A 15,712-nucleotide genomic window follows, 5' to 3' on the forward strand; every position below is an offset into this window, starting at 1 on the left:
CTGCACACCAACATTAGTAGTCAACAAGGTCAATTACTTACCTCAATAAAAATATTTATACACAACAAAAACCAACGTAAACCGTCTCTAATAAGCAATGGCGGAACTAGAATTTTTTTTAACAGGGGCAAAAAAAAAAAAAACCGTAGCAATTTTCTAGGCAAAATATGGAGGTTTTGGGGCAAAAAATTGATGCTTCTAGGCAAATTATGGAGGTTTTTGGACAGATTCTGAAGGTTTTGGGGAAAAATTTGAAGGTTTTGGGGCAATAGTTGGAGAAATTTGGGCAAAATTTGAAGGTTTTGAGGCAAAATATGTAGGTTTTGGGGCAAAAAAAAAATCTACTGGGGCAAAATTGAAAACCCCGAAATTTTTTCACTGAAAATTGCAAATTTACTGGGGGAGGGCGCCCCACCCTGCCCCTAAATAGTTTCGCCCCTGCTAATAAGAGTGAAGCCTCATATACATCCAAAATATATATAGAGTTATCGGTTAACAAGAAAAGGTGTATAAACAAGTAGGAAGCAAATGAGCCTAGTTTTTATCGAGCAAATGAGTCTAGTAATTGAGTGAATTCGAATGGCTAAAACTGAACTTTTGCAGTCTTAAGTAATGTCTATGTAAACTTAAATATGCCTATTTTGAAATTTTGAAATTATATACTCTGTAATTGCTAGTAGTTTTATTTATTAGCCTATCTAAAAAGTATTTTATCCATGTTCATTGTACTTTATACTATGCATATACTTTATATATATATATATATATATATATATATATATATATATATATATATATTTATTTATTTATTATTAACCTGTTATCCAACTTATTTTTACGAACTTACTAATCCGAGGGCGACTACCCGCTTTGCGAGCAACCCGGAGTCATTGCAGGCGAACCTCCGTGGCCATGAGAGAATAACTGCAGTGGAATCGAACCATGACCTCCACTATGGAAGGAATTACACCACCCACCCCCATGGTTATATACTTTTTATATGTATTCATGTTATTGTATTTATTTAGTTTGTACTCCAACTTGAAACAAGTTAGATATTTGAAAGATTGCTTTTTATATAAATATTCGAGCTTTTCGAGCACGCTATCATGAATCCCTATCCCTAAAGTTCAGTATAACAGCTTATGGACTATAACGGCAAACAGTAAACAAAAACGATGCTAAATTAAAAGATGAAACTAAGGATTTAAGAAAACGAACCTTGGTGGTATAAACTTTGTCACCATTTTCATGTATGTAAAACTGGAGATACATATTGATTCAGTTTGCTGTAACAATCAAACAATCATAACTTTAACATCATAATCAGAATTATATACATTTAAGATCTAGTAATTTTTTTTTTTAAATATAACGATAAAGTACCTTGATTATGTGGAGGTAAACGACGGTAGTGGAAGAACTAGGGTTTCAATTTGGGGTTTATGGATTTATAATGCGCATTTTCACAGATTTGATATTATTTATAAAATAGACCCTCAACTTTGTAACAATCGTTGTGAGGTAAATTGATTTGATATTATTTATAAAATAGACCCTCAACTTTGTAAAAACTGTATTTTTTTCCCCTAGACAGAGTTGATACAAATAGAGAGGCATACAAGTATTTCTCGATCTCAATTTCTTCAAAGCGACGTCGTTTCCACACAATCAAAAACCTTCATAACTTCAACTTCTACCAAATTCACCATTTAATTTCACTCACCAAATCAAGTTCTTAACCACCGCATTTTCAATTTCAATCCACCACACCAAAACGATGTCGTTCGAATTAGAAGAAGATGATGAATCATTCGAACACACATTACTCGTAGTTCGAGAAGTATCCGTATTTAAAATTCCACCGCGATCCACCAGCGGCGGTTACAAGTGCGGCGAATGGCTTCAATCCGATAAGATCTGGTCCGGCAGGTTACGTGTTGTTTCATGTAACAATCGATGTGAGATCCGATTAGAAGATCCGAATTCTGGTGATTTATTTGCTGCGTGTTTTGTGTATCCTGGACAGAGAGAGAACGCGGTTGAATCTGTACTTGATTCATCGAGATATTTTGTTTTGAAGATTGAAGATGGAACTGGAAAACATGCGTTTATAGGTTTAGGGTTTACGGAACGGAATGAAGCGTTTGATTTTAATGTTGCGTTATCGGATCATGAAAAGTATGTTAAGAGAGAAGGTGAGAAGGATGCTACTGATGGTGAATCGAGTGATGATAGTTGTATTAGTATTCATCCTGCTGTTAATCATAGATTGAAGGTATTTTTATGCATCATCACTTACAGTTTTTTGTATATTTCGAAACTTGGTAATATTCATCCTGCTGTTAATCATATATATATGCGTAATAACTTGCTTTATGTGTTTATATAATTGGGATCTAAAATTATTGATCAAATTTATGTCTAAATGTTGAATAATTATTGTTGATTTTAAATAGTAGGCTTGATATTATTCAATATGATGCAGTGGTGAGACATAAATTTAATATGTACAGTAGTTATTTATCATCTGCTTATCATCGACTGTATATGAGAATTATATTTTAGTTAAATGAAATTTGGAGCTAGTTTAGGGCAAAATGTTGAATAACTATTGACGAGTGTATTTCGAAGGCATGAAATAATTCAGTTAAATGCATTGATTGAGTCACAATAATAGTTTTTTTCATGCATATAAAATAATGTAGTCGATATTTTAGATCACTTACTGAAATAGATAGAAATTTGGAGCAAGTTCTTAGGTAAAATCTTGGATAATAATGAAGGCATAAAGTAGTATAATTTTTATACAGCAATTAGAGTTTCACTTGGAATAGCAGGGTACCATGACATGTTGCACTATATAAAATTTTACTGTGATTCCATTAAGTAAATCCATTCAGTGAGAGTAATGGACTTTTGGTGATTTTAGTGAAGTGAGTTTGCATTTAGTATGAAATATCTAGAAAATCTTAGTTCAAAGAAAGACATGATTACACTTTGTAATGGTAGAAACTTGATCTGTGCTACGTGTATATATACTTATTGAGATAACATATTTGTTTGTGCTATAACTGTATGTAACTATCGGCTATTCTAGGTAAATAGACTTTTTACCTTACCTATCGGCTATTCGACTATCAATATGACTTTTTTCTATTAAGTAGATTGTTGAGTCTATTTGAAAGAAATGAAGCAATTCAGCTTAATATGTGTTACGTACCAAAATGATACGAAGGCATATATAGATAGCCCTATAGATGGACCTAAAAATAAGAGCACGTGGAAATCAAATGAAAAATATGAGAGAGAAATCAATCAAGACATGTGTCTAGTGTTGAGTGACGACATAAATGCCATAGGCATGAAGGGAGATTGGAGTGTTCTTCCTGGGAGTGTGCGGCAAGTGACGGAGGTTGGGTGGGGCCAGTGGGTCTATTTAAACGGTTTATACATCCAACTTTCCCCCCTTTCTTTTAGTAAGGATGATACAAAAATGGATGATATTGCATCAGCTAAAAATGTAGTTAGGATTCTTTGCTGGGGTTGAAGAGAAGATGTGTGGAAATGGGCTGACCCGTTTTTTTCTCCATATTTTAGCACTTCTATTATACAAGATATATGTTTTAGAATACGTCGTATATGTGTTCATTAAAAAATAAGTGTGCCAAGTGTGCCTTTTGTCATATTTTATTTTTGATTTTAATATTATTTTTAATTAAAGAATGTATTTTTGTTCAAAATGTAATATTTTTTTTCCAATTAACGAATATTTTTTTGATTTGAATGTTGCTAGAAAATATTAATGTACTATTTGGTAAAACATGAAAATTATAATAAGTGGTTGGACCCATATAAAGATCAGTTCTTGAAGTTATCAAAGAGAGTAAAATGTCCTTACTCAGTCCTGAAAAACTTGAAGTCTTCATAGGGAGTGGTCTTCTGTTTTATCTTTCTGTGTGTATGCATAAGCTAATGTATTTTGGATATAACGTGTTTATCTGTGTTTGTAAATGTGTGTATTGTTAATTTGTTTGGAAGGTGTTAACACCTATTTCCTTATGAGGTAAGGTTTAGTGTGTCAACAAGATACTAGAAGTAATCTAGCTTTAGTGGGGGGCGGAGTGTTGCCGATTGATTTTTACCCTTGGGAAATAATCCCTGCAGACCCGGTTCACAAGTGTAGAAACTTGTGGGGTGGCTTAATCAATCTGTCGTCTGTAGAGCGTAAAAGTGCTAGCCGGATGACTTCTAGTGAGAGAAAGTAGAGAGAGAAAGAGAAGTGAAGTCTCAGCTCTCAAAGTTGTCAGAATGTCTGAACTGTGTAAAATGACGACCCAAGGGGTCTATTTATAGTGTCAGATCCACCAGATTGCTCGGGGACACGTGTCAGATGATGATACGTTCTGTTACTTGTGATCCGAAATTTACGCTGAAGGTGGCGTTCTCCGGCCAGGGCTTACGCGTTAGGCGGCCTTCAGGGCTTATGCATGACGGAGCAGCCTGTACAACGGAGAACGCTGGACGGATAACTCCACAAAACTGTTGTTTCCAGCCTTCCTGACGCTACTTTTATGCATCCATTATGCCTTTTATGCGTGTATACGATAGGATACACCATTAGAAGGCGTGAAGTAATTTAGTTAGATACCGTAAGCTTTACTTGCATTTGACTAGCAGGGTACCACATTATGCTTCGGTATATAACATTGTATCTTGTGATTCTAGTAGGTATTTATAGCTCGTCTTTAATGGATTAATGTACTTCCAATTTAGTAAAGTAAACTTGCATTTTGTGAATGTTTAGAAACCTTAATGTAAAGGAAAAGGCTTGTACTTGCACCCGTAATGGTAGTAACTCTATTTGTGCTACGTGTGCCTTTGGAAAAAAGGCGCAGAGGCTCAAGCTTTAGGGTTTGTTGTGTCGAAGGGCCTTATTGACTCTTATTTTAAGTGAACAAATTTGGTGTTGGCTTTTATACCGTTTTATGGTTTTTATTTTTATTTTTTTTTATTTTATCAAATTCCGGCCTTTAAAAAGGCACAAAATAGCCTATATGGTTCAAAGTTTTTAAAATATTATAAACCCTATTAATTTAAGGTTATTTTGAGTTTTATATACAATTTATACGCAATATATATTTCTACAACGTTTTTAATATGCTGTGCCTCGTGCCTCAGAATCCATTGTACTTTTGTGGACATTGAGCCGTTGACATCTTTGACGCGTATTCATAGTTTTCATAACTAGTTTTCCTTATTTTGCCATAATTCTTTCTATGTGGCTATTAATTGACTTTCTTTATTAAAAAGCTCATTTCCTGTATATAAGAACAACAACTACTAATTCATCGGCTAATATATTTCCGAAAAGTTGAAAACTAAGTGATAGGAATGTTTTTTCGATGGAAGTAAGTTTAGTTTTAGAGTAGATACATGGAGACATGTTATATATTCTAGGGTGGGAATAGTTCTTTTAATTCCCTTAATATAAAGATTTTACATTTAAGGCTAAATGGTTTATAAGTAGGTATCTATAGCAAAAAGCCTTTGCTGATTGATGAATTTTGTTGGATCTAAATAAGTAGAGAAGAGTAAACTTGGTGATACCTGGTTAAGACAGACTCTGTAAAATGTAAACCAGGGTTGAGAAGTGACCGTATTAGTTACAGATCTAACAAGTAATATAAAGGCTTGTTGTTTTCAGTGTACTAAACATAACTAGCATATTATGCCTTAAGCTCAAACGCGCATACTATACAATAAGCATATATATAACTAACTAAAGCGACCAAAGCTAATTCAATCACTCCCACATGACTATATATAATCCTTAGGTAACTAAATCAGGGGATCTGTTTGGTAGATTTTATGCAGCTTTTCATCATCTATCACTGCGAATGCTAAATATTAAATATTAAATTACATATTTGTAGGAAGGTGAAACGATTAGGATCAATGTTAAAAACAAACCTGCAAGTGGAGCCGGGATGCTATCAACTGCTAGTTTGTCTGGGGGTATTTCTGGAACTGAAAAGATTAAGCCTTTAAGCCTTGCCCCTCCACCAACTACTTCTACAAAGATCAAACCACCTGGAACTGAGAATCTTAAGCCTTTAAGCCTTGCTCCTCCACCAACCATATCTGGTAAAATAAGGTCTCCTATCCCGCCCCCACCCAACGATCCTGCTGCTATTCGGATGACTTCCACAAGACATAACGTTGCTGCTAAAGGACAAAATGAAACTGCAAGGAAGTCAACTGATGCTTTCTCTGATTTCTCTCAGATCGAGGTATTTCAATTAGTTTATTATATCACGTGCTATAGTTTTCTTACCTACATTTCCTCATTGATTACTTTATCCATCTTTGGTCCATGGCATTGGTGGTTGTTTTAACTCATCAAAAGGTGTTTGTAAACATCAAGATTATAAGGGGAATAAACACTAATACTTTTATTGGAAATTGCCATCTTCCTCTTTTCAATAATATGTGTAACCTATACATTTGAGATTGTTTCATTTTTAACAATACAAATTCAACTAAAATCAATATTTTCTTCATAATATGACCTTGTATGAGTGTTATATTGTGTCTACTGTACCTTGGCCTTAATAACTATAATGTAATTGATTGATAGAGGATATTAACATTTAGTTTAACTTGCTAAATGCAAATAATGGAAAAACAGTCATATGGATCATCTTTATGTTTAGCTAATATGATAAAATATATATTTGGCCCATTATTAACTGTTTAAGATCAACCCACCCATTTTGATCCGTTACTCATCCAGATAGACCCCCCGTGTTTTGTGGTTTCGTAAGATTTTTATTGACACTTAACATTGAATGTACAGAGGAATCTTCCTTCTACAACTGGATCTGCATCAACTCAAAGTAAAACCACTGCAGCTGGATGGGCAGCATTTTGACTTCTTCAAGTGTAATACATGGCGAGTATTCAACTTCTTTTCTTCTGTTATGTTGGGAAAAAAAGCAGAATATATACTACAACAGAAGGTATAATTGCAGCTCATTGTTACAAATAATGTTATCGAAATATATCAATACTTTGTTCAATGTGTATTATTATGTGCTAGACCTTGTATTTCACATTTCTATGTACAATTTTATATGACAAAATTAGTCTCATTTCTTTCAAGGCTATGACTTTGTGCTCCGGCGTCTGCATTACTGTATTGCGCATCACCGAATGCGAGTCTTTCTCAGTAGTTCGCATATGGTGTTTCATACTCAGTGATCTTGATTCACCGGTTTTTCCGTATTGTTGTCACTGTTTAATCTGAAGTATTTGCAACCTCGAATGGTCTTGATAGTGATATTATACTGTGCACAGAAGAATAACACGTTCTTTCTAAAAGAAGTCTCTCGATCCTTGGGTAGATATATGGCTATCTATATCTTTCATATATGGCTATCTATATCTTTCTCCCTTATGCCCCTCCCCATGCGGGATTGGGTATTGTTAATGTAATGAAAGTTTGCTATAGCTTATCTATACATGTGCCTTGAGTGTGTTCTGAGGAATATGTTACGTCTGCATATTAGCAGAGCGTGAGTAATAAGACACGTTGACCTAAAGCTTGATCTGGCTTGTAAAATAATGGAAAAACAACTAATTGTTGTGTACAAATTTACTTTATCTCTCGGTCGAGTTAGACATGACCTATTGTTATCAAACATGTTTCGATACATTTCTTAACACCATTGAGTTATATCTGAAGAATTTGCAGCCACAAGTTGCATAATAAGCAAAGTAATAATGTCTGTGAGAACAAAGGAGGCCTAGTAGTTGTAAATCAATGTTGGGTCAGTAGGTGCATCTATTTATTGCTACGCTATCAACTTATGGTTTAGGAGAAAGGCAACAAATGCTACCGACACGTTTGCCTGTTCACTAATCCACGAGGTTGATACAAACATGCGTTAAGTTACAGTTTTTTCCAGTGGAACTTGCAATAGCTCTTCTTCATGCAATATGTAAAGTTGCCAATTTTTCTTGGTCACTAATGTAGATGATATATTCCAACAGTTTTTATTATAGTAGTAAATCAAAACGACACCTTGCTATAATCTAACCATCAGGTCACTGACACTATGTTATCAAAGAACACATGAACGATAACAATTCCAATGAAATATGAACGACTTCAATTTTATATATGACGAAAACTGTTACTTCAGATCTGAAGAACGATAACAATCTCAAAGATGTTGCAACTTTTTACAGGATATATCAATGGTAATGTTGCCCTAGACCAAAATTTGAAAAGGCAGATCTGCATAAAACCTAACAAAATTGTCGGTTTTTCTTCCCAAAGAATACATACAAACGGTTATAATCTTTTTCATAATCTTTTTCGTATTGTAGTGGAAATGACCTCTCAGATATACCAAAATGGTTAAAAAGGTTAAAAAAATCGATCAAATCATTGATGTTAACGGTACTCAGGTTTCAAAATCCAGGACGACCCGTTAGGAGTTTTCTGCATGGTCGTTATTTCTTTCAAAAGAGACTTAAACACTGGCAAATCCTTCGATGGTATCCGATCTTTAAAATGCTGCACTATAGTAACCGAATCACTTATTCCATCTCTTTGTTGTAAAAACGTACATATCTGACGAATCAAAACTTCCGGCTGGACCCCACCCAAATTACGAGCCAATTGTGTTCTACTTCTAACACTCGAACTCGAACCCGCATCCCATTGGTGTTCCATCGCATCACCAACCGCTTGTTGTTGTGTTCCTCTAATCTTAGCAAGTAATTCAGCAGACGATAATGCTTTACCACTTGATGCTCCAACAACTAACCGATTACTGTTAGACGGACCATCTTCGGTTCGGGATTTTGTAATTAATTTGGAGTTCACGGTTGACCCGAACTTTCGAGATGAAGTTGACCCGGGTGCACCTGCGGTTCCAGATCTTCCGGTCCATGTGGGAACCGAAACACTTTCTCGGCTCCGGATCATACGTGATTGTCGTAACGCTTCAGCTGCTCTTCGTGCAACTTGCGAAGCTTGTTCGTCAAGTTTCATCTTTTCTTCATCATTAGCATTCATTATTAAATCATGGTTCACTGCACTCTGTAAATCATCAAAGTAAACATAAAGTTTTCATCAGACACAGCTTCACCATATAGTCAATCTTTATGTGACAAAATTACATTTCGGGTCCCTGAACTTTTTTTTGACGCGAGGAGTCCCTGTGGTTTACGGATACAACTTAACGAGTGTAAAGTACGGGGACCCCGCACGTTACTCACAAGGACCCCTCGCGAAACGAGTGTAAAGTACAAGGACCCCGCATGTAAAAACAAAGTTTATGGACCCCATATGAAATACAACAGAATGTGGCAGATCGTGTATGAGAGCTTACATGAATCCCCTGTGCATCAAACAGACTTTTCAAAATATTTGTTTCATCACCTTCATCACCATTACTATCGTCGATCTTTTCCTTTTCTTTCTTTTTAGATGATTTTCTGTTTCGTGTTGCTGAATTATCATCTTTAACGAAAGCTTGTCCGGTTAACCCATTTTGGTTATTAACGTGTGGTGCAACGATATTAACGTCTTCAGATAACTGACTGAAAAGGTTAGATGTTTCGGTACTGCCATTGTCTCTATCGTCATTCAATATGAAGAGATCTTTCATGTCTCGGGCCTTAAAGAATCTTCTTTGTTGTGGATTTTTTAAGATTTTGTTGGTTAAAAAATGTTTGTATATCTGGCGATGATATACTTTTTCTTCTATTGTTCCACGTGTTATTAATCGATAAACTGTTACATCTTTTTTCTGTCCAATACGCCAAGCACGCTCCCTCGCCTGTAATTTAACAACATAAAATAATGAGTATGACTTCTGACCAACATGTAGTCAATAATAAATTGAAACAACTTTAGATATATTACATAAAAAGTAGATAGAGGAGTCAATTTGACCCATTCACTAAATGGGTTGATCTGGTCATGCTTTCTCTTACAAGTCAAACAGGTAGAACGAAAACTACCGTTTTTAGCAATTTGACCCGTTCACTAAATGGGTCGATTTGGTCATGCTTTCTCTTACAAGTCAAACAAGTAGAACAAAACTACCCATTTTTAACAATTTGAGCCAATTACCAACAGCTGACCCACCTGCAATATTAGATATTATATGCAACCTTTCAAGGCAAGCAAACAAATGAACATTGCTGTAAATAAAAGTAAGTCAACGAAGTCAAACCTGCATGTCAGTCGAAGGGTTCCAATCAGGATCAAATATGATAACTCTATTGGCACCAGTTAGATTTGTCCCCAAGCCACCAACTTTAGTCGTCAAAATAAAGATGAATATATCAGAAGAATTGTTAAATTCATCCATCAAAGTCATCCTCTGTTTAACTGGAGTCAACCCGTCCATTCTTCGGTATGTATAACAACCCGAAATCAAAAAATTCTCAAGAATATCAAGCATTTGTTGAGTCTGTGCAAAAAGAAGAACCCGATGGCCTTGTTCTTTCCACACTTTAAGCACCTGCGTATACGTGGCAATTAAGACCCGTACTCTCAAATTTGGGTCAACTGGGTCAAGCTTTCGGGTCAATTGGGTCTTAAAAAAAGCATGACAATGTAAACCCCAAACATTAAAAAAAAAGGTCCAATGGTTGGGTCCTATACAAAATATAGAGAAACAGGTCTAATGGGTATCAACCCATTTGACCAGTGACCTGTTTCGACCCGTTACCCAACCTGACCTATTTAACGCCCGCTTAAAAATCTGACCTTTTTGACACATGACCCATCTCGACCCAAAACCGTTTTGACCCGTTACCCAAATCGACCCAACCTGACCCGTTTGCCAGGTACCCACCTGTTCAACAACTTTCATTTTTCCACTTCTTTCAACATTTCCATAATCAGGATTATGAGCTGCATGTTCTCGTTCAAGTAAATCGGGATGATTGCAGATTTTACGCATGATATCGATTCCATAAAGCGAGTTTCTGTCTCCGTTAAAAATTTGTTCGACCTCTGAGCTGGCAAGAAATGCTTGATATGCAGCTCGTTGATCTGATGTAAGACTGCAAAAGAGGACGTGTTCTGTTTTTGTTGGAAGATGTGCGTTTACATCTGCTTTCATTCTTCTTAGAAGATAAGGCATGATTAAGTCGCGTAGAACAACTGCACATCTGCGTGTTGTTGAACACAATCAGATACATAACCCTAGCAGCAAAGAAACCGAATAGTACATTACATTTTTTTTTCTAGAACAGCAAATATTCATTGGATTGAAAAACCACCTTGACCAGTTTTATATAGTTACATTAAATTTATATTAAAAAGATTGAAACTTTAACTACATTACACTTTTAGTGAGCTTTTATTATGTTTAGCTTAGTATTTTGTATATATAAAATATAAAATACAACAGTTATAATTTAATGTATTAAGTGTTGCAGAATTCCGAATTACACGGCGAGGACTCGATTTTTGCAACTCCGGGAGTACTCGGCGAGTGTCAAACGCAGTAAAACTAGGTCAAATTTGGTCAAACTTGGCCAAAATTCGGGAATACTCGGAAAATAGGTCAAAAGTCGACCAAAACTCGGAATTACTTGACAAATCAGTCAAAATTGGTCAAAACTTGTTCAAAATCGGTCAAAGTCAAACTTGGTTACATCCGAGTACTCCCTAGAAAGTCCCGTCCCGACCGAATACTCCCCGATTTGCGATATTTGCAACCTTTAATATATATAACTAATCGAATGTAATGTGATATGTAATGTGATATGTTGACCCATTTGATCACCTTGCTTATTCACTGCCCCATACTAAAAAAAGTGCATACAAGTTTAGATAATATATGATTTACCATTGTATACAAGAAAAATTCAGACACACCTGTAGGCAGTGGAAACTTGCAAAGGTGATGCATTAGCATAACCACCAACCGAAATTGGAACCGCAAATTCGGCTTCAAAAACTGGAAGAACGCCCAATTTTCCAGGAAAGACAAAATCAAACAATGACCAAAGTTCACTTAATCTGTTCTGAATAGGCGCACCAGTCATTATAATACGATGAACAGTCTGTAACTGTTTGCAAACTAGAGTAACTTCAGCATTAGGGTTTCGTATTCTATGTCCTTCATCCAAAACCGCATATCCCCATTCAATATCAAGCAGTTTTTCTCCAAGTATACGCAACTGTTCATAAGTAGTAATCAACAAACCAGATTCATTTCTCATAACCCGGTTTATCAACGGGTCCCACTTTTTGTTCGTTTTCGGTTTCAAAATCTCTTCTTCATCACTTTCTGTTGTTTCATACTCACTTTCATCATCTGATTTGATTTGTTTCTTTTTATAAGAAGAATCTTGAGCAGAATCATGTAAGATTTCAACATGAAAACTCGGGTACCATTTTTTTGCTTCTCGTCTCCATTGACGTAAAAGGGTGACGGGGCATATAACTATACTCGGCTTATACATATTACTGAAATGTAAAGCTCCAAGAAAAGATAATACTTGAATGGTTTTTCCAAGACCCATTTCGTCACCTATAATTCCACCTGCTCTTTGACAGTGAAGCTCCCATAACCACTGTACACCAACCTTTTGATAGTCAAACAGTTGACCGAAAATGGATGACGGAATTTTTAATCCACCTTCAAGTGTCACAAAAGAAGCTTCATCATCTTCCTCATTTTCAACACCTTGATTATCTTCTAAAACATCTTCTCGATCATCTTCCTCAACCACAGATCCCCTCGCATCCTCTGAAATCAAGATATATTATATCAAAAATGCTTCAAAGTATAAGACCAAGACGGGTCAAAACGGGTGACTTCAGGTAAGGATTAGTCCAAATTGCTAATATGTTCACATATAATCAGCGTGTCAAATGTGTTCACAAAATTAGATAATTCAAATTTAAAAATCTGATCTTTTGAATAGAAATATGAGATAGAGACTGAGTATAATAGACACAAGTTTGGTACTTTAGTCCTGTTAGACCAACTTCCTTTTATTTATAAAGGCTTGGCCCGATAGAGATGAAATACGGCCCATATAGTCCTATTCATTATTAACTCATCTATCCCCGTTGCATTATTAGTATGATAAAAAAGCAATAGATAAAGTGTCATACCAACTTCTCCAATAGAATTCTCCTCGCGAGACGCAACGATTCTCCACTTCTTGCTAGGCAAAGGTCTTCTCTTTATCTTTTTTGAATCTTTAGACTGAGGAATTTTAAACGGTGTTCTAAGTCTTTGAAATGGGTAAGTCGGTACATCAAGTTTTGGCAACGAATCGGGATCTAACAGCTTCGTTGTTGGACGAGCTTGAGCAGCCTCTGACATCGATTTAACAGCTCTTGCTATACTGGTAGAGGAAAGATCGTTGACTTCATCGTTGACTTTTTCAGAAGTGTTAGATGGTCCCGCTTCTTCAATGCGACGTTCATACCCTTTAAGGTTATGAAACGGGGTTAGTATTCCTTTTCGGACTAATTCGTCCCTTTCCTGACACCAACAAATTACAATTGTTAACAAACACTTATCATATTTTGCAAAGTAAATTAATTAAGTACCACTATTAGGGACTTACGGTTTCAACAAAACCTGATGAGGCGGCATTTAAAACAGCATCAAAATCATCATCATCATTGAAAGCAACAGTTTTGTGTCGTTTTTTCAGTTTCTTATTTGTTGGTGGAATTTCTTTCTGATTTCGCTTGCGTTTTGACTCTTCCTTAACAAGAAACTGCAAAATCTTCGTCTGTTTACTACGTTTGGGTTGATCCCCCAAATTTGCAACTTGTTTCTCGAGTTGAGACTTTGTCCTCTTAAGGCTTTCCAATCGGTCAGCTGCTAAAGCATGTTGAAGTGTTAGATCATTAGACGAAGCCTGCAGAATGCTCTGCTCTCGTTTTAAATCCCGCGCTTCATTTTCATCATCGTCATTTTCGGCTCTTGAAAAGTTCTTCACGTCTTCAACTGTGGATGCAACAGCATCTATTTCGACATTTATGGCTCTCAATCTGTTGACAACATCCATTCGGTTGGTTGATGATAAATCGTCGTTTTGTCGTCTCTCAGGATGTTCATCGTCCGCTTGTGTGTCCTGTTCAGCATGGTTTCTTGCCTGCCAAAATATAAATGCTATGATCAAATTGTGTTGCACTACAATTCGCATTTGAATGCCTTTAGTAAATCGTATGCACTTGACATCAGAAACAGGCAAACACACTTAGATGAACAAGAAACTAACACGAACAAAAAAGTCGAAATAACACACCTGTTCTAATATATCATGTTCAATCTCGTCTGGATTGGCTGACGTCACACCCAAACTACTCAACAGAGCTATATCTTCTTCCTCTTCTTTCATTTTCCAAAAACACCAACTACTTCATAAGCCACTGCTACAATCACACAAACTCATTATTTGTCATTTGTTATTTTCATCATTTACATAAGAAAACAAATAAATAAAAAATAAATAAATATTCCACATCATATAACAAAGCACGATTTCAGTAACAGAACAAATCAATGTAATTGCAAAATGCTACTCTTCATGCAATTTCACATTGTAACCTTTTTGGCAGCAATTCAAAATTTCACATAATCATGAATGAATTCAATAACTAGTATATAAACCCTAGCTTCAACACAAACATGCAATTCGTTTCAGTATCGGAATTTGTTTCTGTATCAGCTTTAACAATAGTAATCAGTTCTGAATTGTTCAATTACAAAAAACGAAAGTTCAGAATCGAAAACAATCAGTCAACCCTAACGAGCTCTTCAATGTTGGATCCATTCAATAATTTACGAAAGGTGAGCAAAAAATCAATTACAGGTTGATGATGCGATCAATTGAACTCTAGGGTTGATAGAGGAAGGGAATTATGATTTCGATTGTAGTTTATGAAATCACTCTTTGAGATGGGTGATTTCAAAACCTAAACCTAACTCTTAATTGAAGGAAAAGAGGGGTGGAATTGAAAACGACGTCGTTTTGAAGTGCTGAACCATTTAGTCGGTTTACTTGTTTGACACACCAACAGCCAGCAACTACTCTCGTGTTACAATTCGCGCCTTTTATTTATTAAACTAAATATTAATTAATTAAATAATATAATATAATATTATTCTACATATATAAATGTATAAATATATATATATAATATATTCTAAATTTCAAATAAATATGTTAGTGACATGTTTATTTTACCATTTATTTAACTATTTATTACAATTAAGTTAAGTGTTTTTATGTAATTATATTATATTGAAATGACTCGTGAAATTACGGGTTGTGTAAACGAAACAGTTTAATGATATATTTTAAGTATTAAGTGAATTTAAACGCTAAAGTCATTTAGTTTAATGGCCCAGCGAATTCTGACTAAGAAACTTCTCGTTATTTTTACAGACACATTGATGCTTAACTTGGTTGGAATAAATGAACTACGTATATTTTTTCACCATCATCTTCCAATTTTCATCACAATTAATATTTTTCTTGTCATAAAAAACTACATAGAACCTTTTATTGAGACGTGTATTTCACATACATATATAACGTAATTAATCTCGAAAAGAGAACTCATATGTAAATTTAAATAATAATTAATAATTAATGAGAGTAAATTTTTTTCTCGAAAAACATGAAATAAATAAATAAGTTGATT

General features: G+C 35.2%; 2 protein-coding genes across 5 annotated transcripts; one reads left to right on the forward strand and one right to left on the reverse strand.

Annotated features, from left to right (window-relative positions):
- The first annotated feature begins 1,666 nt into the window (after positions 1 to 1,666).
- LOC139872812 (uncharacterized protein At1g03900) lies at positions 1,667 to 7,262 on the forward strand. Its single transcript, XM_071860739.1, has 3 exons — positions 1,667 to 2,278; positions 5,937 to 6,293; positions 6,860 to 7,262. Exons 1-3 carry the CDS (start codon positions 1,781 to 1,783, stop codon positions 6,932 to 6,934), a joined length of 930 nt encoding a protein of 309 aa, XP_071716840.1. The 5' UTR covers positions 1,667 to 1,780; the 3' UTR covers positions 6,935 to 7,262.
- A 908-nt stretch (positions 7,263 to 8,170) lies between these two features.
- On the reverse strand, positions 8,171 to 15,054 carry LOC139869987 (protein CHROMATIN REMODELING 8). 4 transcript variants are annotated; one of them, XM_071857845.1, is made up of 9 exons: positions 14,876 to 15,054; positions 14,311 to 14,434; positions 13,621 to 14,157; positions 13,160 to 13,535; positions 11,912 to 12,788; positions 10,881 to 11,199; positions 10,254 to 10,544; positions 9,405 to 9,854; positions 8,171 to 9,112 (listed from the first exon to the last, which is right to left on the reverse strand). In XM_071857845.1, the coding sequence occupies exons 2-9, from the start codon at positions 14,401 to 14,403 to the stop codon at positions 8,462 to 8,464; spliced, it is 3,594 nt and encodes a 1,197-aa protein (XP_071713946.1). In that variant the 5' UTR covers positions 14,404 to 14,434; positions 14,876 to 15,054; the 3' UTR covers positions 8,171 to 8,461. The 4 variants fall into 4 exon arrangements, with proteins under 4 accessions (XP_071713946.1, XP_071713945.1, XP_071713944.1 ...); XM_071857844.1 differs by having other exon boundaries at positions 14,810 to 15,054; XM_071857843.1 differs by having other exon boundaries at positions 14,613 to 15,054.
- Positions 15,055 to 15,712: the final 658 nt, after the last annotated feature.

Source organism: Rutidosis leptorrhynchoides, chromosome 10 (genome assembly GCF_046630445.1).
Source record: "Rutidosis leptorrhynchoides isolate AG116_Rl617_1_P2 chromosome 10, CSIRO_AGI_Rlap_v1, whole genome shotgun sequence".
NCBI lineage: Eukaryota > Viridiplantae > Streptophyta > Magnoliopsida > Asterales > Asteraceae > Rutidosis > Rutidosis leptorrhynchoides.